A 27097-nucleotide genomic window follows, 5' to 3' on the forward strand; every position below is an offset into this window, starting at 1 on the left:
AAAAATGATGCAGCAGGCTTGTCAATTTTGCTGAAATTTCATTGCAGCATCTCAAAATGGTACTCAGTAGTTTGTATGGCCCCCACGTGCTTATGCATGCCTAACAACGTTGGGGCATGCTCCTAATGAGACGATGGATGGTGTCCTGGGGTATTTCCTCCCAGATCTGTACCAGCGCATCACTGAGCTCCTGGACAGTCTGAGGTGCAACCAGGTGATGTCAGATGGACCGAAACACAATGTCCCAGAGGTGTTCTATTGGATGTAAGTCAGGTAAGCGTGGTGGCCCTTCAATGGTATCATTCCTTCATCCTCCAGGAACTGCCTGCATGCTCTCGCCACATGAGGCCGGGCATTGTTGTGCACCAGGAGGAACCCAGGACCCACTGCACCAGCATAGGGTCTGACAATGGATCCAAGGATTTCATCCCAATACCTAATGGCAGTCAGGGTGCCATTGTCTAGCCTGCAGAGGTCTGTGCGTCCATCCATGGATATGCCTCCCCAGACCATCACTGACCCACCACCAAACCGGCCATGCTGAACGATGTTACAGGCAGCATAACATTCTCCATGGCTTCTCCAGACCCTTTCCTGTCTGTCACGTGCTCAGGGTGAACCTGCTCTCATTTGTGAAAACCACAGGGCACCAGTGGCGGACCTGCCAATTCTGGTGTTCAATGGAAAATGCCAATCGAGCTCCCTGGTGCTGGGCAGTGAGCACAGGGCCCACTAGAGGACATCGGGCCCTCAGGCCACCCTCATGAAGTCTGTTTCTGATTGTTTGGTCAGAGACATTCACACCAGTGGCCTGCTGGAGGTCATTTTGTAGGGCTCCGGCAGTGCTCATCATGTTCCTCCTCGCACAAAGGAGCAGATACCGGTCCTGCTGATGGGTTAAGGACCTTCTACGGCCCTGTCCAGCTCTCCTAGAGTAGCTGTTTGTCTTCCTGGAATCTCCTCCATGCTCTTGAGACTGTGCTGGGAGACACAGCAAACCTTCTGGCAATGGCACGTATTGATGAGCCATCCTGAAGGAGCTGGACTGCCTGCGCATGTGCGCAACCTCTGTAGGGTCCAGGTATCGCCTCATGCTACCAGTAGTGACACTGACCCTAGCCAAATGCAAAACTGGTGAAAAGCAGTCCGAAAAGATGAGTAGGGAAAAAATGTCAGTGGCCTCCACCTGTAAAACCATTCCTGTTTTGGGGGTTGTCTTACTGTTGCCCATCTAGTGCACCTGCTGTTAATTTCATTAACACTAAAGCAGCTGAAACTGATTACCAACCCCCTCTGTTACTTAACTGACCAGATCAATATCCCAGGAGTTTAACTGACTTGATGCTATTCTCTGATTAACAAGTGTTCCCTTTATTTTTTTGAGCAGTGTATATTAAAACAGAAAAGTTATTTTAAATTGTCATAATATTTAAAAAATATTACTGTTTTTATTGCATTTTTAATCAAATAAATGCAGCCTAGGTGAGCAGAAGAGAACATTCAAAATCTTACCGATCCAAAACTTTTGACTGGTAGTGTATGCTAAAATCATGTTGTGAGTTTTATAGAGAAAATTCCAGGAATTTTGGAATCTTCTCTACACAAGACTCATCTTGACTGAGGTGAGTCAAGTTTGTTTGGGAAAAACAAACTTTCCCAATCACTGCATTTTGTTTCCAAGCTGCCACACCAACTTGTCAGTGCAGTAGTGATGTAAATTTACAAGCATGATGAAGGCTCATATTGCAAGATCTGTATTTTTGGCAAACACTAACAGAGTGAGAATTAAAAACCAGACATTTTTTAATAGCATCTGACCACTAAGTATTGGACACGACCACCCCCATTAGACGACAACATCTAGATCAAGACCCAGTAAAACTCTCTTTATTAGATATTCAGATTGTATCCATTCAATATGCATTGCTTTTTGGAACAAGCACAGAACACCAAGACAAAGGTGGGAAGGTGCTGACTGAGCAGATGTGAATGTGAATGTGAACAAGTACTAATGAGGGTAAATAAATTCAAAATTTCGAATATGAACAGATCACAGTAAACCACATACTGTACATCATAACCACACCTAATACCTTTACAATCTTGTCAATCATTGACAAAACACAAAAATGCCTCTTTCGGAATCAAACACGCTGATAATCAAACCAAGACCACCATATAAGCTTGATGAGTGAGACGACATGCAAAGAAGCAAAGTCTAGATGTTAAGTGTCTTCAGAACATGATCACACACACACACACTTCCATCCAGCTCAAACACAAAGCTTTTCGGTTTGTTTTCTTCACTTTGAGGGGAAGAAAGATTCATAGAAATCTAGCAGTCACAAATAAAATCAGTTATTTTAAGAAATGCCTTATTCAAGATTGTGTTCAAATGAAACAACATACACACAGAACTAGGGCCTAAAAAATAATAATACATATTTCTGCACAGTAACATCAGAACAAGACAGACCTAGATGTAAATCTAGGTATAAAAAAAAAAAAAACTAAATAGTACGAAACCAGGTAAATTCAGTGTTCAGGAGTGCTTGAGTGTTTGTTCATGCATAATTGAGTGTGACTTTGCATTTGTGGAGAAGATGAGGCGTCTAGCTTAAGAGCTCCAAGTATGTGACAGGCACTTTGCCTTTCTGGTTGCCTCGCTCTCCAATAAGCCAGTCCGGGTCCATTCCGGGCACTGTGTACACCGTAATCAGCTACAGAAGAACAGAAAGAAACAGAGAGAAAGAAAAATCAAGAAGACACTTTGCTGACGGCTGACTGTGTTGCAATGGCCACAGTCCTCCCAAAGCGTTCAGACCATGGTTCAGACATGTGTTAACAAATAACATTTGCAAAAACCCCTTTGACGTCTTTTGAGGATTGAGTTTCATAGTCATACATGTATCAGTGAGGCTGAATCATATGTAACTGTCTGGCAGCCTTCCATGAGGGAACAACAGAGATTGATAATTCCTGACAGGGTTCAAACTTACAACCTTTACACTGTAAAAAAAAGAAAAAAAAAGGTAAAGAGGCTGCCAGAACTTCACCGTAAAAAATACCAACCTACTTAAGTACTAAAATGCATTTTACCTTTATAATAAAGAACCATTAGAAAGCACATGGAATGTCAATTTATGTTTGTTTTTTTCACTGTAAATTATGAGATGGCTGATAGTTTTTCACTTCCAAAAACTGTAAAATTAAACCATACAAGAAATATATCAATATAGCCCTGGTAATTTCTAAGCTTGATTACTGCAATTCTCTTTTGGCTGGACCTCCATCATGTGCAATAAAACCTCTACAAATGATTCAGAACACTGCAGCACGTCTTGTCTTCAACAATCCCAAAAGTGCCCGCGTTACACCTCTCTTTATCTCTCTTGCACTTGCTGCTCGCATCAAGTTCAAGACATTGATGCAAGCTTACAGATCTACCACAGGCTCAGCACCCTCCTACTTCCATTCGTTCTTACGAGTCTACATCCTTACCAGAAGCCAACAATCGGTAAATGAGCAACAGCTCGTGGTACCATCGCAGAGAGGCACAAAATCACTCTCCAGAACATTTTTGTTCACTGTTTCTTGCTGGTGGAATGATCTCCCCACCTTCATCTGGAATGCAGAATCCTTGACAAAATTCAAAAGACAGCTGAAAACTCATCTCTTTTGTGAGCACTTAACCTCATCATAAAAAAAAAATCAAAAAAAAAAAAAAGGATGCTTTCACTTTCCTTTAATCCCTCCCTCTTCGATTACTATTCTCACTCCACGATCACTCTTCAAGACAGTCAACTCTCTCCTCTGTCCACCTCCACCACCACCCGCCTCCTCTTTAACTGCTGACGATTTTGCTAACTTCTTCACCAACAAAACAACTATGAGCAGTCAGTTCTCAGCTCCACACACACAGGAACCCAGACCGACCCCTTCCACAGCCAATAACCCTCTCTCCTCCTTCTCTCCGCTAACCGAGGAAGAAGTATCTAAACTTCTCCTCTCCAGTCATCCTACCACCTGCCCTCTAGACCCTATCCCCTAACACCTTCTACAAGCCATCTCTCCCACACTTCTACCAGCACTTACACACATCATCAACTCATCCCTCCATACTGGCACTTTCCCTACTGCATTCAAGCAGGCTCGGGTAACTCCACTGCTTAAAAAAAACAACATTAAACATCACTTGCAGAGAATTACAGACCTATCTCTCTCCAACCATTCATTGCGAAAACACTTGAAAGAGCTGTTTTCAACCAAGTAACATCCTTCTTGTCTCTGAACAACCAGCTGGATGTCAACCAATCCAGCTTCAAGAAAGGGCATTCAACTGAGACTGCATTACTGTCAGTCACAGAAGCCCTACAGATTGCAAAAGCTGCATCCAAATCCTCAGTTCTCATTCTCCTGGATCTGTCTGCTGCCTTCGACACTGTGAATCATCAGATCCTTATGTCCACCCTCTCATCACTGGGCATCACAGGAACGTCCCTCCACTGGTTCGAGTCCTATCTCACAGGTAGGTCCTTCAGGGTCGCATGGAGAGGCGAGGTATCCAAACATATCAACTGACCACAGGGGTTCCTCAGGGTTCAGTTCTTGGACCCTTGCTCTTTTCCATCTACACCACATCACTGGGACACATCATACAGGCACATGGTTTCTCCTATCACTGCTATGCTGATGACACACAGCTCTTCCTCTCATTTCAGCTAGATGATCCCACAGTAGCTGCACGGATCTCAAGCTGTCTGGTGGACATCTCGACATGGATGAAGGAACATCACCTGCAGCTCAACCTGGCAAAGACTGAGCTTCTAGTCCTCCCTGCCAATCCATCTCTACAGCACGACTTCACCATCCAACTAGATTCATCTTCAATCACCCCATCAAGGACGGTCAGAAATCTTGGAGTAACATTTGATGACCAGCTGACCTTCACAGATCACATTTCAAAGAAAGCCACAAAATCACTTTCCAGAACATTCTCATTCACAGTTCCATGCTGGTGGAACGCTCTCCCCACCCTCATCCGGAATGCAGAATCCCTGACAACATTCAAAAGACAGCTGAAAACCCATCTCTTCCGTGAGCACTTAACCTCATTAAATTTTTTTTAAATCTTTCCTTTTCCTTTAAATCCTCACTTATCGGGCTTATGCTATGCTAATGCCTGAACTTCGTATTTTGAGCACTTCTTGCATTGTTTTTTGCCTCTTCACGATGACTCGCTTAGTTTAGTCCTAATTTGTAAGTCGCTTTGGACAAAAGCGTCTGCTAAATGACTAAATGTAAATGTACTCTAAGCAATGTCTAAAACTTGAACAATGTCTCTTCACGATGAATCGCTCACTGTATTCCTCATTTGTAAGTTGCTTTGGATAAAAGTGTCTGCAAAATGAATAAATGTAAATATCACTGTAAAGAGTTACTCAGTTACTCACGTAACCCAAGTTCCCTGAGATAACGGGAACAAGCATCGTGTCAGTTGCTGACGCTATGCGCACTCACACAGACAAATTGCATTTCAGCCAACCAAAACGGGCGGTGCCACCTGCCTATATAAGTCATTCGCTGAATGCACCAAGCATCGACTCAGGTGCAAGTGCAAGGAGCACGGCCAGCTACGCAATGCTCGTTCCCGTTATCTCAGGGAACCGAGGTTACGTGAGTAACCGAGACATTCCCTTTCGATACAGTTCACTCGCACTGCGTCAGTTGATGATGCTAAGGGGAACACAATCCAATTGCGCAGTGCTACAAATGCAGATTGGAAGCCCATCCAGCGAGCCCAGTCCTTCAAGGTCAAGGGCCCTTAAATGGCTATTCATGGGCCAACACTAGAGTGGAAAATACCCAGGCTGAGGCAAGAATTCGTCCAAGATAGTTAGGCTCAGACCACGAGGCAGAAGCCCTTGGGGCATGCCCACCATGGGGCATAAAGCCCTAAGCAGACTAGACCCCACGGAGGTCCTAGACTGGTTTAAGCGGATAGTATCCGTGCCTGAAGGGCAGGAACGCCCAAGACCAGCCGGCCGTCATGCAGATGTCACCGATGGACACTCAGCTAGACCAAGCCCAGGAGGAAGCCATTCCCATGATGCAGTGGGCTCTCACTCCAATAGGGCACTGTAAACACAAGGAGGCGTAAGCCAGCGCTATCGCATCCACTATCCAGCGGGATAGTCTTTGCTTCGTAACTGGCAGTTCCTTAGTGTGGTCTCCGAAGCACACAAAAAGCTGCTCTGATTACTGGAAATGGCCAGACCAGGCAGAGTAATTATCAAGACTGCTCATCCTCGGAAATGGGGATAGCAGAGAGAGTAATGACCTGTGCTCTGAACGGAGTGGAGAGCACCTTAGGTACATCGTCCAGGTGGATGCTGCACATTGGTGGTGGTTGAGGAGATTCCCCCTTCCATGTAAAGCGCTTTGAGTACCTAGAAAAGCGCTATATAAATGTAACAAATTATTATTATTATTATTATTATTATTATTATTACCATGCCTTGGCTTGAGGATAACCTTGCAGGACAACCAAACTCATGGCAGGTCACCTACTCGCTTGACCGATGCTAAAGCAAGCAGTAGGGCAGCCTTCTGGCCCCCTGTAGGAACCTCACTATCAAGTCATTCCTACCCACTGACTGTCCGGCTATGGGGCGTGCGAGCATGGATGGGGTGCGTCCCGCATCCAGCAGCTCTTGAAGGAAGGACAAGATTGACAACGTCACAGGTTAAGGGATCTTCGTTCCGGACTGTGACCCACTAGCAGGACCCAGCATCTGTCCTCCATGATTCGTCTGACACCCCTACGAATGTGAATCTTAAGAATGATCTGTGATGGGGGGGGGGATAGTATTTCATATACTATCTGCCTATCTGAATATGAAAGTATGCATCTTTCAGATGCACTGATAAAAACCAATCCCCTGGGCAAACTTGCGAGAAGATTTGTTTCAGGATTAGCATCCTGAATGACCGTCTTATCAGGGTCAATTTACCAAATATCTTCATGGAACATGATCTTTACTTAATATCCTAATGATTTTTGGCATAAAAGAAAAATCTTACAATGACCCCTACAATGTCTTGTTGGCTATTGCCACAAATATACCCGTGCTACTTGTGACTGGTTTTGTGATCCAGGGTCACATATAATGAATGTTAATGACTGTTAAGGAGGAAAAAACGATTTCAATCATGCCCTACCTCATCAGAGAGAAGGGAAAGTTCACTTGTATCTGCAGCATCATAGTCATACAGCACTTTGGCCTTGCGAGTGCCAGTGGCGGGAGGCTTCACCTCCTCAATCTTCAGGGTGCTGGACTCAAGGGCATTGGAGGGGTTTGGGGGACGACTAGGTGAAGAAGCCCCAGGTAGAGTTGCAGTGGAAATGGGAGAAGGGCCTGTCGACACCCCTGATGTGGAGGCATTCACAGCAAAGGCATTAGGAAACCTGGAAGCACAGAATAAAAATCAGACAGATTTCATTTAGGCTCTTATTCACATATAAACACACATACATAGAGTGCATCACATATGGTAAATACAGATTTTAAAAAAGATTAACAACAGTCTTATGGGTTTGGAATGACATGAGGGTAAATGATGACAGAATTTTAATTTTTGAACGAACTTTCCCTTTAAATTTAGTCTGTAAACTCTCTTCCTTTTTCAGCGTGATGAAAAAAAAAAATTACTCACGTATCTCCGTTTGCACTGAGAACAGAGAAAAGAAAAAGCAGAAAAAAAAGTTGATTTCAAGAAGTCTTGTGATTTTCTTTACTAGAAACCAGTTGCTAAAAAGGGAATGTGTGGGATAAACCCCGTGTTACTAATACTTGGTTTTGTCACATCTATCCATATCAAGAATAAACTAATGTGAACTAAAGTAAACTACCAAACTGTTTGTTTGTTGTTTGCAGTTTGCAGTGATTAACTGAAGTTCTCACCTGCTCAGCTCTTTCTGAAGGTCCTGCATGTGCTTGTGACACTGTATGTAATAAGCAGCCTGTGCCTCCACAAATTCATGCAGACAACGCAAGTGGTTCACCTGCAATAGAAAAAAAATGTCACTTTTAATTTAATGCATCCTTGCTGATTAAAAGTATTAATTAAAGACCCCAAACTTTTAAATGTTATTGTAAACTACTGTTAAGTTTTGGCAACTTGTCCATTAAAACTTAAAAATGTGGTTAGATATTCTCTTCAGGAGATTTTTTGAGAGGTCTGTAAAGAAAAGGTTGAAGAGGTATATATTCTCTCTAATTGCAACATCACTTTAATTATTGAACAACAGGTAATTATTGGTGTGTGGGTGAGGGTAGATGTGCAATGAGTTAGGTATTGTGTATTATTATGCAGCTCTGTGGAATACTTGATTCTGATTGGTCAATCGCGCCATCCAGCGGTAAGTTATTCCCAGATAACAACCTCTGAAAACAGATAACGCAGGCTCATCCGGGTTACTGAAGTCAGCAGCGCTATACGCTTGCTAGGAACGTTTTTTTCTTCGTGGACGTTTTGCATTTGGCGAGTTATTAAAATATTAAAACTCAGTCAAATCAATATTTTGTGTAGAGTTATTTAATTATGCCATCCAGTATCATGGACTTGCTCTCTCTTGTTTCATACAAACACAGCTGCTGCCATTTTGTGACTACTGTTTTGTACATTGTTGGATTATAAGATACAAACAAGTATGATTTTAAAATGGTTTAATCTGAAATTAATATCGCTTATCTCCATTAGTATTTATGTGGCGAAATGCTGTGTAATAAGTGGCATGACTTTACACCTTATCTCTTAAATGTCAGGGTTCTCATCACCCTGTTGTGGGTTTATTTTGTGAGAACAACCGGCTAGATGTATATTATCCCTTACATATCTTAGGTGTACTGTAAATATAGTCTAATATTAGAATTGTGAAATAACTGATGTGTGCCATTTGGAAATGTTTTGTTTTGTATTGTATGGATGAAGTGTGACTGTATGGTGAATTGTTCTGCTCTCTCAATTGCCTAACTAACTAACACTGGCATTGCAATTTATTCTGTTTGTGCAATGTTTAAAATGAACAGTAGTGTGAGTGTGAGAAGTGCAGATACTCACATGTGTGCTACTGATGCCCTCCAGCAGGAGGCGTGTCACCTCTGCCTGCCTGTCAAACTCGGTCTGAGCCACACGCAGCTCATGCTCTGCCTGGTGGAGCCACAAACACACACAAACAAACATAAGAAAAAAAAAAAAAAAAAAAAAATCACAGGACACATTATCCACTTACATCAACTAGCCTACTTGGATTAGTTTAATTGTTTCTTCCTGTCCAGACAACTAACCTCTAGTTCAGTTTTTCTTTCTTGTTTTATAGAAAAAAGTACTCGGCAACAATATCACTTTTGATTTGACATCATTTCATCTTTTTATGAATCTTTAAAAAAAATATTATTTTTGAGCTTTTTGCCACTTTTTGAAAGAGACAGTAGAGAGAGGACAGGAAATCATATGGAGGCAGAGGGGAAACGGAATGTGCAAACCACAACAACCCACATCTCTCACATGACACGCATGGCTCAACATCTGCTCGTCATGTGATCTAACCGCTTGCCTCTCCCTCACTTACACCATTCATGAATTGTTGGTGATTGTAATGCAATTAGGAATAACATGACTGAATTCTGCATCTGCTGTAAGAAAAATGTCCCTTTGGGAAAAGGAAAAACTCTTCTTAACATTTTCACAGAGCACATTATTATTATTGCTACTGCTTTATATTTCTATATATCTTATATATCTATATATTCAGCAAAATTGTTTATAAGAAAAATCGAATTTTCTTCTTAAAAACTGACAGATGTATAGATTTGTGTACAGATGGAAATATATGCAGAAGACTATCATTATACACATATACAAACAATTATTACATAAATTAATATGCAGTGATTTATTGTTCCCTGAGAACTAAAGCAAACAAAGACATGTCTAAAAACAGACAATCTTCAGATGCCCAATACTCACTTTATCAACTTCCTCACTCCAGAGCTGGAACATGCAGCATAACAACGAAAGAAGAACAGTGATGACAACATAACTTAACAACGAAAGAAGAACAGTGATGACAACATAACAACTATAGACCCATTGTGGGAAAAAATACTGACTAAAATTTATAGGTTAAATTTAAAGAACATCAAAAAGAGACAGTGTTCTTCAACCCTGCTCCTGAAGGACTCCCAACACTGCACGTTTTCTTTGTCTCCCTAATCAAACACACCTGATTCAACTCATCAGCTCATTATATCAGCTCAACTCCCATGTGATAATGAGCTGATGAATTGAATCAGGTGTGTTTGATTAGGGAGACAAAGAAAACGTGCAGTGTTGGGGGTAATCAGACATTTTTTTAAATAAAAGTGAAAGAATAAAAGCCAGGTATTTTCCCCCCACATTCGACTGCAAATGTTCATCGCAGGGGGTTTTCATGTTTTGACTTCTGCAATAACATGACATCAGTATGATTTCAAAGCAACAAATGCAAACTATATTACAGGACCAGTCAAAAGTTTGGACATGCTTGAAGCTGAATATGCTTCTTAAATACTTATTGAAATAAAACCCAAAATATATTTGTGTGTGTGTATGTGTATGTACATTAGTGCTGTCAATCGATTAAAAATAAACATTTTAATATTTTCTCATTCTCTATTAAATGGATTTTTTCCTTAAATTTTGTCCATTAATTATAGCCATTCAACATAACAGTTTAATTAAAAGCTATAATTTTTTACATTTAGTTAGCTTTAAAAAAACGACTTTTAAGTGAACTTAAAACAATCTTCACATAAACCCATTGTAATAAATGACACATTTAGCTGTGCCTTTAATAATTCAGGACTCAACACTAAGGGTTTTTTCTACTGGCCCAGGGTCGGTTCTGATTTTTACCTGCCCTGCTACAATGTACACACAAAAAAAGTTATTGTTTTCGTGTTTTATGGCCAATACCTTGTCAAACAGTGCTTTAAGATCTGAGGGTTGTTCCATAAAACAAGATTAGAATACAAGCCAGGCTTATTTTGGTTAGTCAGACTTATTGTCGGTGGATTCTGTTTCATAAAGCAAACTTAAAATAGTTCAAACTCAGTTACCCTGGCAACTTATGCTGGGAAACTAGCCTGGTCCAGGGCAGGCTAACTGTCAGGCTAAGCCTCAGCTGTTACACAGATCCTCTAACACTGACCGACAAGAACACAATGATATTACCACTGACACTCTCTCATACCATTATTGGACTTTATTAACCACTATTAGTCCAAAAATAAATACACAGTAGACAGAAAATCAACTTAAATAAGGCTACAATGATAAATTAGACAATATAGACCTAGATAGATAGATAGATAGATAGGCCTAAATACAATATACTGTATATACTACAGGTTTTCTTTTTTTACTGGCTGAATGTTTTGTGCCCAAGATTTAATTAGATTGTTTTAAAGATTTATGAATACATTTCTCTCTGGTTTTGTTTGGCAGCTGTAGTACGTTTATGATTAGAAGAACATTAGAACACAATCTGAAAAAAGCTTTGTAAAGCAGAAGTTAAAATCACAAAATTAAAAATAAATAATTACAAAAGCAGAGTATAAATTTTAACTGTTAAGATGAATCTGAGCTTAGTAATTGACAGTATATTAGCCTACATTTGATTTACCCCATTACAATAGTCCCTTTACAGTTATTGCTATCATAAAAATACACTTGTAGGTTTAAAATTCTAAATAAGGCACATCTAATGTCCAAATAACAAATATTTTAGTATATATATATATATATATATATATATATATATATATATATATATATATATATATATATATATATATATAAAATGTACTTTATTATGTCTTTCAATTCAAACACATTAAACACAATTATACAAATTGACAGTTCCTTTAAAGACATCATATTTTCCCCCAATAAATATTCCTTATTTTTCCTTCTACTTTTTTTCTTTTGTGATAATACCCACCAACACATAGCCTAAAAACACACATGAGTAGAACAATAACCAAAAAGTACATAGACACTTTTACATATGATTTAAGGGGGAAAAGACAAAAAACAATAAATAAATAGTAATAAAAATTTAACATATTTATATCGAACTCTTAAAATTACACATAATTCCTAATAGTTAATAATAGTAATATTATTTGAATATCAAATATTCAATATTAAATAAGTCAATAAATAAAATAACAAATAACTAGAAATAAAAGGGAGGGGGTTATATAAAAATGTAGTTAATGTAGGCTAATGTGTATGGAATTTTATGGAATATTCTTTGATTTTAGAGTTGCACATATCTTTTCAAAATGTATACATTTGCTTTTAATTTCATGTTATCCTCCCCATAGTGTACTTCAGAAACTAAATCTACTCATTTAAAACTGGGGATTCTTGCTTTCTCCAAAAAAGTATTGCATTAAAAGCTGTAATTCTCAGCATTCTAAATAAGTATACATCATCTTTATTAAGTAGCATAGGTCCTATACCCAAAACTATATTTTGTATCTCTATATATTTAGTTTCTTAAAAAAAATCTTCCCTGAATTATAGGCTACTTCACTGAAGTACTTCTGTTCGCTAGAAGTTCACTGCAACTTATCCAAAATCCTAAAGATAAATTATTATAATTAGAAGATATTTCTAGTGTTATGAAATATCGCATATTCATTTTCCAAGCAAAATGTATATTTTAGTCAGAATTATTGCGCTCCTATTTGGCGCGCATGCGCGCAGCAGCGCTCGTTCAATATGAAGATTAGCAGCAAAATGGATAAATTTGCATGACTTTCTAACATTTTCAGATGGAGAATATAATTGTAAAATGTAAGTTTTGCACTGAGGGAAAAAAAGAACATGTCACAAACGCATAAAACAGCACAAAATATACGCTGTTTGATGGTGGATCGATTTTATCCACGATCGACCTCTAGGGCTGCTTCAGAAACGCGTGCACACGCAATTTTCTAGACTAGATAAACCTGGATCAAATTAGTGAGATTGCGTGAGCTTCAATTACCTTTTATGGAACCACTTTAGCCCCAACTTATTTGTTAGGCTCATTCAAGTCCGGTTTTGGAGTTTAATCCCCGCTTTTCTAAGCGTCTTTTATGGAACAACCCCCAGGTAGGTCTAACTGAAAAATATACAGAAATTGAATAATTTCTGTATCTGTGCAGTTAATAAACACTGCACAGTCTTCACTGCATAAATTATAATTTGAATATAATTTTTCTTTTTTTTTAAACAGTTAACAGGTTAATAATTTCACACATTTAAGAATGTTTGTAAAGAGTGAGTAGCTGTGTCTAAACTTTTGAGCTGTAATGTATATATATATATATATATATAAAAGGACACACAAACTACAACCTACTATTATGTATTACTAGGGCTAATCAACTGAATACACATGTATTGCATCTCCTGTTGCCAAAACATTAATCAGTCACACGGGGAAAGGCACACAGAAACACAACACTGTAAGACGGGAGACGTAAATAAGACAATGTTACTGGGGTAAACGCACAACACTGACAGAGAAAAAAGCAGGACTAGTTTTTAAACAATGGGTTAACATCTTTGACAAGTCTTGAAAGGAGATGCTACCATCACTGAGCTGTGCTGACGAGACACACAATAACTATTGCATGTCTCGAAGTACACTACTCTAAGAGGGGTTTAACTTAAGGCTTCACTTCTGATTCAAGTTCATACAACCTTTTCTCTGTCACTCAGATATGAATCACCAACTTCACTATCCCACTGCGTGGAATGAAAAAGTAAGAGATGATGGGACGATGGAAAGCTCAAGGAGACTTATTTATTCATTAATTTATTGCTTTAGCTAATGCTTTTAATCCAAAACAACAGTACAGTGTTATACCACCCACATTAAAGAACGGACTGTTGGAGGATATCCTGCTAATCTAAATTTAAAAGGTTTGGTGCAAATATCAGTGGGGAAATATATACAATTAAGGGTATTGTAGAAAGAGAGAGAAACAAACAGAGAGAGTGTGGGGGAAGACTTCTAATGCTAAGGGTCTACAGCCTTCTTACCGCAGATGCACTGGCGGACAGAACATAATTGCGTGGCCTAGTCTCCTGAAAGTCAGGCGCAGCCTACAGGTGGAGGGGGGAAAACAGAGTTTTACAGAGAATCATGCGTCCACATGAACTAACCCAGCAAACAACACTATTTTCAAATGAAAAAACAAAAAAAATGAAAAAAAAAAAAACACACACACACACATGACAAACCAGCCTATAACCTCTGCCACACACAAAAATACGGAAATTAGGAGGGCAGCTGAAGACTTTTTTTGCTAAGTTGGCTAATGCCAAGATAACAGCTCAGAGTTTTCTCCAATAATGCCTGATGAGTTTGGAGAACACCTGACAAGAGATCAGAGAACATTCCTCAGATCCTTCAGATTCCCAGATCCATGTCGGCGCTTCTTCTGTTCAGTTCAGCCCACTCATTTTCTATAGGGTTCAGGTCACAGGACTGGGACGGCCATGGCAGAAGCTTCATTTCGTGCTCACTGACACATTTTTGTGTTGACTTTTATGTTGGTTTTGGATCGATCCAACCACTGCCCATTATAAGATTTCTAGCAGAGGCCGTCAGGTTTTGATTTTTTATCTGTTGGCATTTACTAGAATCCATAATGCCGTGATAGAAAATAATAGGCCCACAACATTAAAGATCCAGCAGTATAATTAACTGTGGGTATGGGGTATTTTTTATCCCTGTTTGCAACAAACCTTTCTGGTGGGTTTGCTACCAAAAAGCAAAACAAAATTGTTTCATCTGACTATAGAACAAGGTCTCTTTTGAAATGAATTGAATATGCTGGAGTTTGTTTTTGGATGAGCGAGGAGGACTTTTCTTGAAAACATCCCAAACAACATGTGGTGATGTAGGGGTTGTTTGATTTTTTTTTTAGGCTTTCTGACCCCAAGACCCAATTCTCTGCAATTCTCCATCTGTGAACCTGGGAGAGTCTTTGGCAACTCAAACTTTCCTCCTCGCCATGCATTAAGCAAGGGATAATCCACAGCTAGCTGTGCAATGCATTAAACGATTTTAAAGCACGACGTGGAGGCAAAGAACCGTCCAACACTAAGAGGAGAACCGCCCGACGCGACTGCTTATACCATGCACATTTGCCAGCATTGACAACTTAAAGCTGTTATTGATGTTTGCAGCGCAATATTTGAGCAGAAGGCTTGTTAGATCTAGCATTCTGTCCGCTTTGAATCAGGCACACAGATAAAGTAGTGCGTAAGATTACATTTATTTGAATGAATGAATTATAGCATTTATTTGAATTAATTATCGAGAGAGAGAGCGAGAGAGAGAGAGAGATTCGTACCTGCGTCTGTTCAGCTTCTCTCTATTGAGAAGTTTCTGTGCTCCTGAATGTTTGTGTGTATGTGCTCAGGTGCAGCACACTGTGTGTGAGTGACGTATGTGTATGTGCGCTTCAATGAAAACAGCAAATAGAACGGTGATTAAACTGACTTGGAACTACCTGTGCATTAAAAGGTTTTATTGCACACCTTCCAGCCAATCAGAATAGAGTATTCAGACAAACCATGGTATAAGACAATAGATACACGTCCTCTTCCAGGCAGATTCGAACATCTTTAGTTGACTGGAACTCCTTAATTATTGCCCTGACGGTGGAAATGGGAATTTTCAATTTTAGCTATTTTCTTACAGCCACTTTCTATTTTGTGAAGCTCAACAATCTTTTTCTGCACATCGGAACTATATTCTTTGGTTTTACTCATTGTGATGGATTTAGGTAATCTGGCCTTGGTGTTTCCTCATATTTATACTCCTGTGAAACAAGAAGTCATAGCTAGACAATTTCATTTTTCTAGTCACCCTGGTGTGCTAAAAAAAATCATATTAATTGGAATATACTTCAGAGATATTTTACTCATAATTCTAGGGGTGCCTATAATTGTGGCTAACGTGTTTTAAAGAAAAACATTTATTTCATAATGTGAGTTTACCCCCACTTTTAATTCTCTTACCTCAATGAAAGGTTAAAATTTTGTGATTTTTTTTTTTTATGAAAGATCAAAGTATAAACAATGCAGATTTATTTATACAGCTATTTTTTTTAATCATATTTAGCAGGGGCATCAATAATTCTGACCACAATTCTGTGTGTGTGTGTGTGTGTGTGTGTGTGTGTGTGTGTGTGTGTGTGTGTGTGTGTGTGTGTGTGTGTGTGTATACAGGGCTTGACATTAAAGTTTGTTGCTCACCAGCCACTGTAGCTAGTGGTTTTCCAAAGTTACCCGCCACAAGCATTTTCACTGGCCACAATTTTCTCGTTGAGAAATGACATTTTATGACAGGTGTGGCGATAAACATCGGATCATCTATTTATTTAGGTAATAAAAATAGACCTATGTGAATATTAGCCTTTCAAATGACTTAAAATGCATAATAATTGCATATAATAATGCGTGAATAATTGGTTCACATAAAGCATCAAAAGCAAGTAATCATTTGGTTTTATTTAACAACTCTGTTAAAATAATTAATGTGCATAATATAAATATAATCAAGTTATGCACATTACTTTTTACAATAAATGCCTGCAGAGGGCGCCAATGGCCTGGTGATTGTTGTTGTTACACTTTACAACATGATAAAATCCTTGTTTTAATCAATTGTCTACTTAATCTTTAATATTTTGCCGCCTTCTTTACAATAGAAATGCAACAACCACTATGAATCTGGTGAAATGATGCACGTTGCATTCCAAGACAAACATTATAAGGAACCTAAACTCACAGCATTTGCAGAGATGGAGTTTGTTAACCGAGCTGCAGAGCTCCATTCATGTAAATAATAACAGAGCAACCCTTTGCATGAAACACAAAGCGCGTCAGACTTTATGCGTGTTCCCAAATGCACGTTATTGGAAACCCAAACAAATGGCACATGCAGTGACTGAGTTTGAATGGAGCAGCATTTACTGTGAATAGAGCCGCTGGAAGAAGCAAGTAACCTGTACGCATGTATTTATGTTGTGTTCGGTTCATTTTGAAAATGTGACTATGCTCACACAGGGTATAACTACTTACCAAAAATATTTTGATAATTTTTGTACTATTAATATAGCATAAAGGGAGAATTATAAGCTATTTTCTGTAGGCAGGTCATTTTGACTGGGAACGCCACAAATGTAACAGGGTTTTATTCAATTTATATTCAATATATATTATATGCGAAAAATTATATTCAATCTTTTTGTTAACTTGTTTTCTTTCAATTATGACAGATTTGTATTTATTTTTGCCTGCTGGTGGGCCTCATTGATCTGACCTTATATTGGTCAAAAATGACCATCCATTGAAAATAAATGGGGGAGATAGAAAATAAGAGAAACATTTAGTGTTCAGGACAGTGTTCACCATGTTCATGTGCACGCATACATGCACACACATTATTTTGAGTATTACAGGCTTTTCACAGAGATGAACATTATCCATAGATCAATCCTGCCCTAATTTCAAGAAAACAAGTTGACAAAAAGATTGATCCAATATTTGATGATAATATAGTATTAGGAGAAAAAAATGAAAGAAATTCACTCAAAAACTGAGGTGCTCAAGCTCAGATCAATGAGGCCTACGGTCAACTAGTTCCAAAAAGGAATACAAAACCTGTCCTAATTAAATGAAAACAAGTTGACAAAAAGATTGAATCCAATATATGGTGATAATATATCGTAACGATCGATTTACAAAAACATTTTTTAAAGCAGGTCATTTTTACCAGGAACACCAAAGGTGTTACAGGGATTTCAACACAGTGTAAGGGTTAAAGCGTCATGCTCTGAAACCTGCAGCGCATATATTTATTTAATTGAAAATAAAATTCTAACCGTCAAAGTGGCTAGTGAGAATGAATGTTATACGCCACTGCAATAATCCACCCACTTTTGGTAGGATAGTGGGTGTTAATGTCAAGCCCTGTATATATATATTTGACAACTTTGATTAACTTTTTTGATCCACTTCAAATGTTGACTACTGTGTGTGTGTGTGTATATATATATATATATATATATATATATATATATATATATATATATATTTATATATATATATATATATATTTATATATATATATATATATATATATAGATAGATAGATATAGATATAGATATATATAGATATATATATAGATATAGATATAGATAGATATAGATATAGATATATATATAGATATAGATATATATAGATATATATATAGATATAGATATAGATATATATAGATATAGATATAGATAGTGACTAAGTAACTGCTTGCATGAGCCAGCTAAGTATGAAAGGCAGTTGAGAAAACACACACAAACTCGGATACTCACATCTCCCTCACACTGTGCAAATGACAACAGAGAGACGTGTTAGTGAATACATGGAAAGGAAAAGATCCGACACAGAGCACACAATCAAATATATGTGGCCATTGGAAAGTAAAGAAACCTCCCTATGACTGAATCATAATTGTATTCCCATATACACACAAAAGGAACAAACAACCAGGTTCCTTTATAGAGATAGAGATTTTATATAGATTTATTGAGGTAATCATAGTCTAGTCCGGTCCGGTCCTGACCTTAGATAACCCCATTAAAATTTTAACAGGATATGTATCAAGAGGGAAATCACTAAAATCACATCCTAAATGTGTATATTAGCAAACAGTCTCTATATAGGAAAGCAAACAATGAAAATATGACTCAAAGCAGGTGACTCATCCCTCAGAGTAGGAGAACATATGAAAGGATCATTTGATAATGATGTTTCCATATAATGCAAGACTCAAGGAATATCTTGACCCTGTAATTTGACCCTGTAAATTACCCTTTTGTAATGAGGTAAACAGAATAAACCAGAAGCACCACTTTTACCACAGGGTGACTAATTACAGAGCTCAGGGGCCACTTTTAAAAAAAAGATGTGGTGACCAGGGGCTAATTAATAAAATAGTAACAGTATAATAAGGGTTAATTTATTAACATTAGTTAACTGCATTAACTAACAATTGTTAACTAATGATTAATTTATTTAAATGTATTATTAATCATATTTTTTTTTTCATTTACTAATATTGTACATTTAGAAATCTAAATCTACCTGTATCTGACAGTAGTTCGTGTACTGTGAACTAACATGAACAATTGCATTTTACTAACCTTAACAAAAATTAATACATGCTGTAAAAAAATAATGGCTCATTGTTAGTTCATGTTGTATAATGCATTAACTAATGTTAACAAATGAGACATTATTGTAAAGTTCTATTGATAATTGTTTGGCTTTAAAATTTGCTGTAACCAATATGTTACCCAAACCTCATATTTTATCACATCATGCATCACGTTTAGCAGTTTTTTTTTTTTCGTCTAATTATTTAGTCAAGGTGAATTTAAACACGTAAATCTTATTTACACATAAGATTCAAAAATTCATTCAAAAATGCTTCCAGTATGTTAACAGATTAATAGGAATCAGTCCATTTGGTGGTTAAAGGCACACTATGTAATTTTTCGCCACTAGAGGTTGTTTATTCAAAACAATAATGGCGCCTTGATTTCGTGGACTCATGGGAGTTGTTGTCTTCACCTCTAAAGCCGGTGGAGAATACAATGGGACTCGGGAAGAAATCATATTCATGGATGACCAGTAATGTATTAAAGATTTATTAACATTACGAAAGCCGTTGAGGGGAACGAAGCAGCTGGAGCGATTGCTAATGGGAGACAAGCACGACACACAGCTCGAGAGCAGTGGAGCTTTTATGCCGCAGACCAATTTCACTTCTTCCGGTCATGCATATGTGGGGAAATGCAGCACTGTTTTATCATATTATATACATTTGAGTGTGTTGAAAGAGTTGTTATAATGCTAATTTGTTTGTGAGCTAGATCGATATTAGGCATGGTAAATATGGTACTCGCGATAAAAAAAAGAAAATGAGATTTAAACAAAAAGACTAACTGTGTTGAGCTATATAACAATGATTCGTTTTCTGTCGATGAATGTATCCAAATAGCTGCTCACCTGTCTAATAATACATAATGGGCCCTATCTTGCACCCAGTGCAACTGACTTTGTACACCGACGCATGTATCATTCCTATTTTGCACAGCGGACTTTTCCCTCGACAGACGCACGTTGGTATAGGGAATGAACTTGTGCTCCCGGGGGCGGTTCAGCAAAAAGAGGAGGCGTGTTCCGGCGTAAACGTGCCCTGGTACTATTTTGCAGTTCCAGAAAACAATTCCGCCACAGACCAGGAAAAACCTAGTCTAAAGTCAGTGGCGCGTAGCCTGGATGCCAGCCGAACTTAGCCCCGCCCACAAAAAATTTAGGTCGGGAAGTTCGGTCTGGACTTGATCCGTTGAGCAGCTATTATGCCCAAACAAAAGCTGTTCGGACCAATCAAATTGTCAGGGCGGGCTTTATACGATGATGGACAGATGATCACCTGTAACATAATCATCCACGTCACCAAAGAGCGCTTGGATTGAATTAATTTACAACAAAGACGGCTGCTGCTGGAGAATTGAGATTTCACGAGTTCACATTTACAAATAAGTCATTTAGAATAAATGCATATTTGGCGTGCTGTCCGAGGAGAGGCTCCGGGCTCAGTATTCAGCCCGAACCCAAAGTACTCCCCCCGTATTCCAGGCTCTGGAAGAACAAGCCGAGAGTGACTGGAGGGATGCTGAAAACTGTCAAGGAATGTTAGGTGAGTTGACAGTGAATAAATATATGCTTCCTCTCATGCTGATAGGGTAGACAGTAATTGTTTGATGACATGTTGTTTGGATTGATTATTTGAACGTGCTCCTCCCAAACTTTGTTTATAAAACATTGTGTGCAGATTCCACCATCGCGTCTGTTATAGAAGATATCGTCAGCACATTCATTTTAAAAGAGGAACAGAGAACCGCGATCAAGGCATCTGTCAATCGGAAACATGAATGAAAAACATACGTCACTTACTCCGTTGCTCTGATTGGTTGTAGGTCTATCCAATTGAGTGCAGAGGCATTTTTTTTCCTGGTTCAGTTGAAACACGCCCCATAATCACAGCCCAATGGAGCAGTATCAGTCTCACATTCTGACTAGAATCTGAGTATGATGACGTCAGGCTAAGTTTCGCGTTATTCAGATGCTATTTTAAGGGCGCATGCTTGGCCATAATGTAGCGTTTGCACAACGCTGTGCTTTTCTCATCTACACATAAATGCAGCAGTTGCCATTTTTGCAAACCATACATAATTACAAGGAAAATATTCCACATGAGGGAAATCATTGTGGTGTCCATGAAGATGTGAAAAAATAGGCATAAATCTAGCTTACACATTTACCCAAATTATTATACGCCTGTTTAACCGAAGCTTATTTGGGTGGGTTTCTCCCATCCCCATACAATGTCACTTCTCTGTCTTTTACGGCCCTGACGAGAACGTCGGTCTCCTCGGCTGTGAACCGCTCCTGTCGTGCGCCTGGCAAATCCGCCGTTATAATAGCAATCCGCCATGGAACAAGAGCGCCTGCTTTTAAAGGAAATGTGAGATGATGCTCTGATAGGTTTATTTCACGTTATACCCAAACCACACCTATGAATAATGTAGCTACTTCAGACCAACCCATTTAGATTTGCGTCGGGCACAAGAGTCATTTATCCCGCCAGTATAATAGCAACAGTGCCCGAGATCCGCCCACAAAGTAACTTGCGTTTCGCGTTTGATACTTGCGTTTCAGATCGTTAAAATAGGGCCCAATATATTAAAGCGATTTTGGTGTTTCCATGGTTTCTACAAAATAAAACCGTAAATCGAGGTTAACGTGAGTGTGATGTCATTGATAGGCAACGCACGGACATATTTCTCTGGATTTAAACATTCTTAGAAACATTTGGGATAATGTAAGTACACAAATCAACAAAATATATAACATTGTTCTAGTGGATTTTGGATATTTTAACTGTCTGTTACTTATTTTATTTTTTTCAACTTTTAGTGTTTGACACATTGTTCAATTAGATGTTACACTTACAGTCATCAATGATAACCTCATGATGGGCTATATTTAGGCTGTGGGCTAGAATGAATATTCTTGATTATTCATAGCATACTTCCTGGATTGTCCCATGAGAAATCGGAATCCTATATTGACAGCTCATAAGTGCTTCTTGATAAGTGGGTGGTAGGATATGAGGTATGTGATGATGATAGAATAAGTGTAAATAAACCTTACAGCAGCCTTGGCCTCTGCTGACTTTGCTTTCTTGAGTCGAGCTTTGCACACATCTAGGTCAAGGCGTCGGTTCTCAAGCAGTCTTCTCTCTTTCTGAAAACAAAACATACAAAACTTTGAGAAAAAGAATGTGTGCTTAACTGTATCGAATGTGTATTTGTATTGTACTTTGCATCATAAAAGTACATTTTTTAAAAAACAGTCCATGAAGACAATATTATTAGAATAAAAGGGCACTTAAGTGTACTTAAAGGGAGTACAATTTCATGATTATTTCTTTACACATTTAGTCAGTTAACTGTCAGTGTCAAAAATTTTGCATACTTTTTGCAAACCTTTTAGTGGGCTCAGTTTTTGTGATATCAACTTTAAATTTGGAACACAACTTGGTTAGGCATATGGCTTTAATTTTTTAGCAATTGTTTTGTAAAATATATATTTGGTATAAAATAAGAAATTTTTAGCTCAGCACATTTACTAACAGTAAACTGAAACTTCTACAACTTTTCCATGTTACCGTAAGTGCTTTCACTTCTGCACTAATATGCTGACTGTCTTCTTTAAAAAAAGACCAACCTTAGGTCTGTATTCCAAAGCATTCCTGAATTACAACCATTTAAGTTCTGATCTCTGTTCAAATGAGGGGTGACAGTTAACAAGTTTTACTTTAAAGTACACTTTAAATCAAATAATATTTTGTCAGGATTTAAAGAAGTACTCTTATTTTGATGGGTTGACAAACAAGCTAAAGCACATGTAAAGTAGGCCTATTTGATCATAAATTTAACTAGTGTGTTATTCAATATTACATTTGAAGTTATGTACTAAAATGGTGAAGATATTCTTCAATTCAAAAGCAGTACCTATGAACTATTTTACAGAGATAAGTGTCCAAAGAAAACTAACAGATTTTATCAGCCAATGTATGTTAGCCAACATACTAGATGGAAGTGAGCCATCTAATGCCAAGATTATGTATTTCACTTACAGAAATCGTTTTCCAGTCACCCTCTAGAAAGTTCCTCAGAGGTGTGAGGAAGTTGATGGCTGATGTATGCAAGAATTCTCGCTCTGCTCCACCTAACCTCTTCTGAAACTCTCCAACAGTGATCAAAGTACTGCCTGGTAAACAATCACAAAACATAACATTACATACGATTCCAATTACATTTTCAATGCTTTCCTGTCAAATAACTTTCAAGCTTGTTTAACTAACCAAGAACATTTCATGGAAATTGCTTCGGGCAATTTGGCTTTCACATTTTTAACTCATTTCGATGGGAGATGAACATTCTGTGATAAGATTATCAGATGTAGACAAAACAATCTTTGACTCATCTCACCTTGTTACGCATGTAAGCATCTTCATCATTCAGCTTAATGAATGTATTCTTCAGTCACAGTCCTAAACTCAATTAATCACTTATGAACCACTCACACCTGCTATGAACCACTTAGAGATGCTCTGATTCTATGTAAATGAAACAATTTTTTGTTTTTTCATGTTTCTTTATATTAATATTTATTTTGGTAGTGGTCCTGATTGTTTTTTTTGTTTTGTTTTTATAAAATTGTCTTGCAGTGACATGATTATATTAATTTAAGTATTTAACAGGCACTATTATTTTAAATTATTAGGGGTGTAACAATATTTTGTGTCACACTATATTGCAATACAAAAATGCAACAATATCGTGAATAGTGGCAATCTGTATTGTGCATAGTTCACCCAAAATTAAAATTACTACGTGAGAAAAAAATTCAAGTTTACATAGTTTTAGTACTACATTAAACTACTATATATAATGTAAAATGCAATATTTGTGGCTCCCGATGATGCCATGTGTCTTATATAACCAGTAAAAAGTGCCCTACATTATTTTAAATATATCCTAGTCAATGACAGAGTGCAAGCATATATTAGTCTAAAATAATTCTGTATTTTTAGCTTCAGAATCATGAATATTTTTATTCTGGTGTCAGAATAATTGGGTTACATTCGGTTACCAGCACCAAGTCCAAGCCTATTCATTTCCACCCCCAATAAAATACCAAATTTAGCATTTTAATCAACAGTACATTTTTTGTTAACCTTTTACCATATGTCTTACCATATCATAATAATCTCACATTGTGAGTGCAGTATTGTGATATGTATCAAATCGTGACATGAGGGTATTGTTACACCCCTATACATTTTTACACAAATTTTATGATTTCGTAATAATAATTGAGAGAAAAAATACATATACTCTGTAACTAGTTATATGTCAAATGGTTACAGAATCATACACAGATATACACAATCACTTGCATCTGTGAAAAACTGTTTGCCAACAATCTCTGTTTAGAGTGGGCAAGTGCGCCATCTAGTGACACATAGCTTGCAGCAAAACATTAATTTGATTTGGAGACTTGCAAAGCTAGATTACTTCAAAATGCAGCATAGTATATAACAATCACTTGTCAAGAATCAAACAAATCATAGATTAATTTTTTGTCATGTCAGAAGCGAAACAGTGGAAAACAGGAAAAAATAATAATAGGCTAATAGATGAGAGCTTGGGCAGCAGTGATCCTGACTCACATCGCGCCATAGGCAAGGTCAGGCATGAGGCACAGCATCCCAGAGCAATTGAGTAAATAAATATATATATAAAAATATCTTCTTTTATTTTATTCATTAATATGTACTGGCTTCTAGTAGGGAAAAACTGATAATTTTCAAGGTCATACTTTATATTAGGTGTCTTTAACTACAATGTACTTACAAAAAATTGTTAGCTACAATGTTCTTATTGTGTTCATGTTGAATTGCAAAACACTTTTGCTGCTATTAAGATGTTATACAGATAAGGTTAGGGACAGGTTAAGTGATATGGTTTGGGTTAAGGGAAGGGTCAACAGTGTAATTATAAGTGCAGGTATTTTTTAACCTTTGGACAAAAACTGTTATAAAAATGTGAAGCTTTGGAGCACAGACTTAAGCTTGGTCTCATTTTAAAGAAGACCCTTGGCAGAAGTATAAAAAAAAAAGTTTTTACGAAAATGATTTATGAACATTATTTTATATTAAAATGTATACATTTAATAAAACTTATCGAATTCAAAAACTGCTAGAAAATCAAGGCCATTAATCTAAACAAGTTGTATTCCATATCTGAGGTTGATATCTCAAAAAATTAGCTTTCAGTAAGATTTTGTTTGGGCGCAATACCACATTTTTCCAATTAAATGCCAGAGTTCCACTGGTACACAGAGCTCTGGGATTTGGGGTTTGCAGTACAGTACAGTTTTTCTCTCTCAAATATTACACGGACAAAAAAAAAAATTATTAGACACATACAAACCACACTATAATATGCAGAAGCAGAAAACAGGAAAAAGCAAGTATTTGACCTGATCAAATGGCACCATCTTGTAAAATATTTTAATTCTGAAGCCTTGCCAACAGAATGAAAGCCTATTAGCAAAGACTGCATCATTTGACAGTTAAATGGCCTGTGATTAAAAATTGCAGTTTTAATGGGACAGTTTTGTTCTTAAGGTCCTGAGTGTAACTATTTTGTGTGCCTAGTGTAAAATAGGTTTATTAAAGGAAATGGGGGTGAAATAGTAAAATTCCACTAAAACTACAGACTTGTGCCAAAATGTATGCAGTTGGCATTAATGCAGGCAAAACGATCATTAAAAAAAAAGGGTTAAATATATTATATTATATTATTTTCCTCTGGTTGGTTGTACGAACCATATGGAGTTCCTGGCCCAAATTCCTTTGCAGCATCCTGCATATACTGTCCCAGCAGCTCTGCATTGGTGGTTCTGGATGGGATCTTTCTGTCTAATTTCTCATAGAAGAACTCTTCAATACGGGCACCTAAACAGAGATTCATATCAGTAAGATGGACATCATGCTTTATTCAGTCAGTTTATTCAGTTTTGATAACCAGATCTGTGGCCAGTTGCATAAACTGTTAAGACTAGTCTTACAAGTTAGTCATCCAATTTTATTCTTTAATTTAACTTAATAACTTTAATTCGTTAATAACTTTTTAAAGTCAGTACATAAAAACGTAGATTGGTCTAATTTGACACCGAACAGTAAGACTGATTACCCCTAACTTCTAGCTGATCATACTAGTTCTTAAGACACAGTCTTAACATAATGGCTATGTTTATGCAACTGACCCCTGGTTAAGACATTCAGATGACTGAAGAACAAGCTTGAGCTTGTGTCTGACTAAAACCACAAGATTCATTCTCCTTTTTCATGACAACTATCAAACTATCATGACAAAGGCATAGTGAGAAGAGCGAAATCCACACGTTGTGTCTAAAAAAACTAAACATCATTCATTGGGGGAAGGAATTAAACTGGTGACCTAAAGCACAGGCCATGTGGAGTAAACACAAGACTTACCAGTTTGGTCAACTGGAGCATGGAAAAAGTTAGAAAGAACAGGTTAGTGTTCTTACTAGTACACAATCACTAGGTCATCAGAACCTCTTGCAATTACTTTAAAAAACTTAAAAACTGCAAGGTACTGCAGTCAAAGTTGAGTTCTACAGCATCTGAAACCCGTGGCCTTATCAATGATCCAGGAATTATAACAGAGTATTAATATAAAATATTTTTTGTTGTTTACTCCGTTGTTTGCTGCCGATATAAAAACAGATGTTTGACTCAAATGTAAGAGA

At 37.6% G+C, this 27097-nt stretch overlaps 1 protein-coding gene across 7 annotated transcripts in view; it reads right to left on the minus strand.

Annotated features, from left to right (window-relative positions):
* Positions 1-1768: 1768 nt before the first annotated feature.
* Positions 1769-27097, minus strand: part of sh3glb2b (SH3-domain GRB2-like endophilin B2b) — a 29732-nt gene continuing 4403 nt past the window's right edge. Inside the window, exons 3-12 of one of the 7 annotated variants that reach the window (XM_081365064.1) lie at positions 26148-26276; positions 23388-23521; positions 22400-22492; positions 14146-14208; positions 10033-10056; positions 9124-9213; positions 7965-8065; positions 7717-7731; positions 7222-7468; positions 1769-2720 (exon numbers count right to left, since the gene is read on the minus strand). In XM_081365064.1, the coding sequence (XP_081221190.1) occupies positions 2613-2720; positions 7222-7468; positions 7717-7731; positions 7965-8065; positions 9124-9213; positions 10033-10056; positions 14146-14208; positions 22400-22492; positions 23388-23521; positions 26148-26276 (1004 nt within the window). In that variant the 3' untranslated portion in view covers positions 1769-2612. The remainder of the gene's footprint in view (positions 2721-7221; positions 7469-7716; positions 7732-7964; positions 8066-9123; positions 9214-10032; positions 10057-14145; positions 14209-22399; positions 22493-23387; positions 23522-26147; positions 26277-27097) is intronic. The other 6 variants (XM_081365066.1, XM_081365065.1, XM_081365067.1 and 3 more) reach the window with 6 other exon arrangements.

The sequence above is a fragment of the Scardinius erythrophthalmus genome, assembly GCF_964197995.2.
Source record: "Scardinius erythrophthalmus genome assembly, chromosome: 5".
In the NCBI taxonomy this organism is placed as follows: Eukaryota; Metazoa; Chordata; class Actinopteri; order Cypriniformes; family Leuciscidae; genus Scardinius; species Scardinius erythrophthalmus.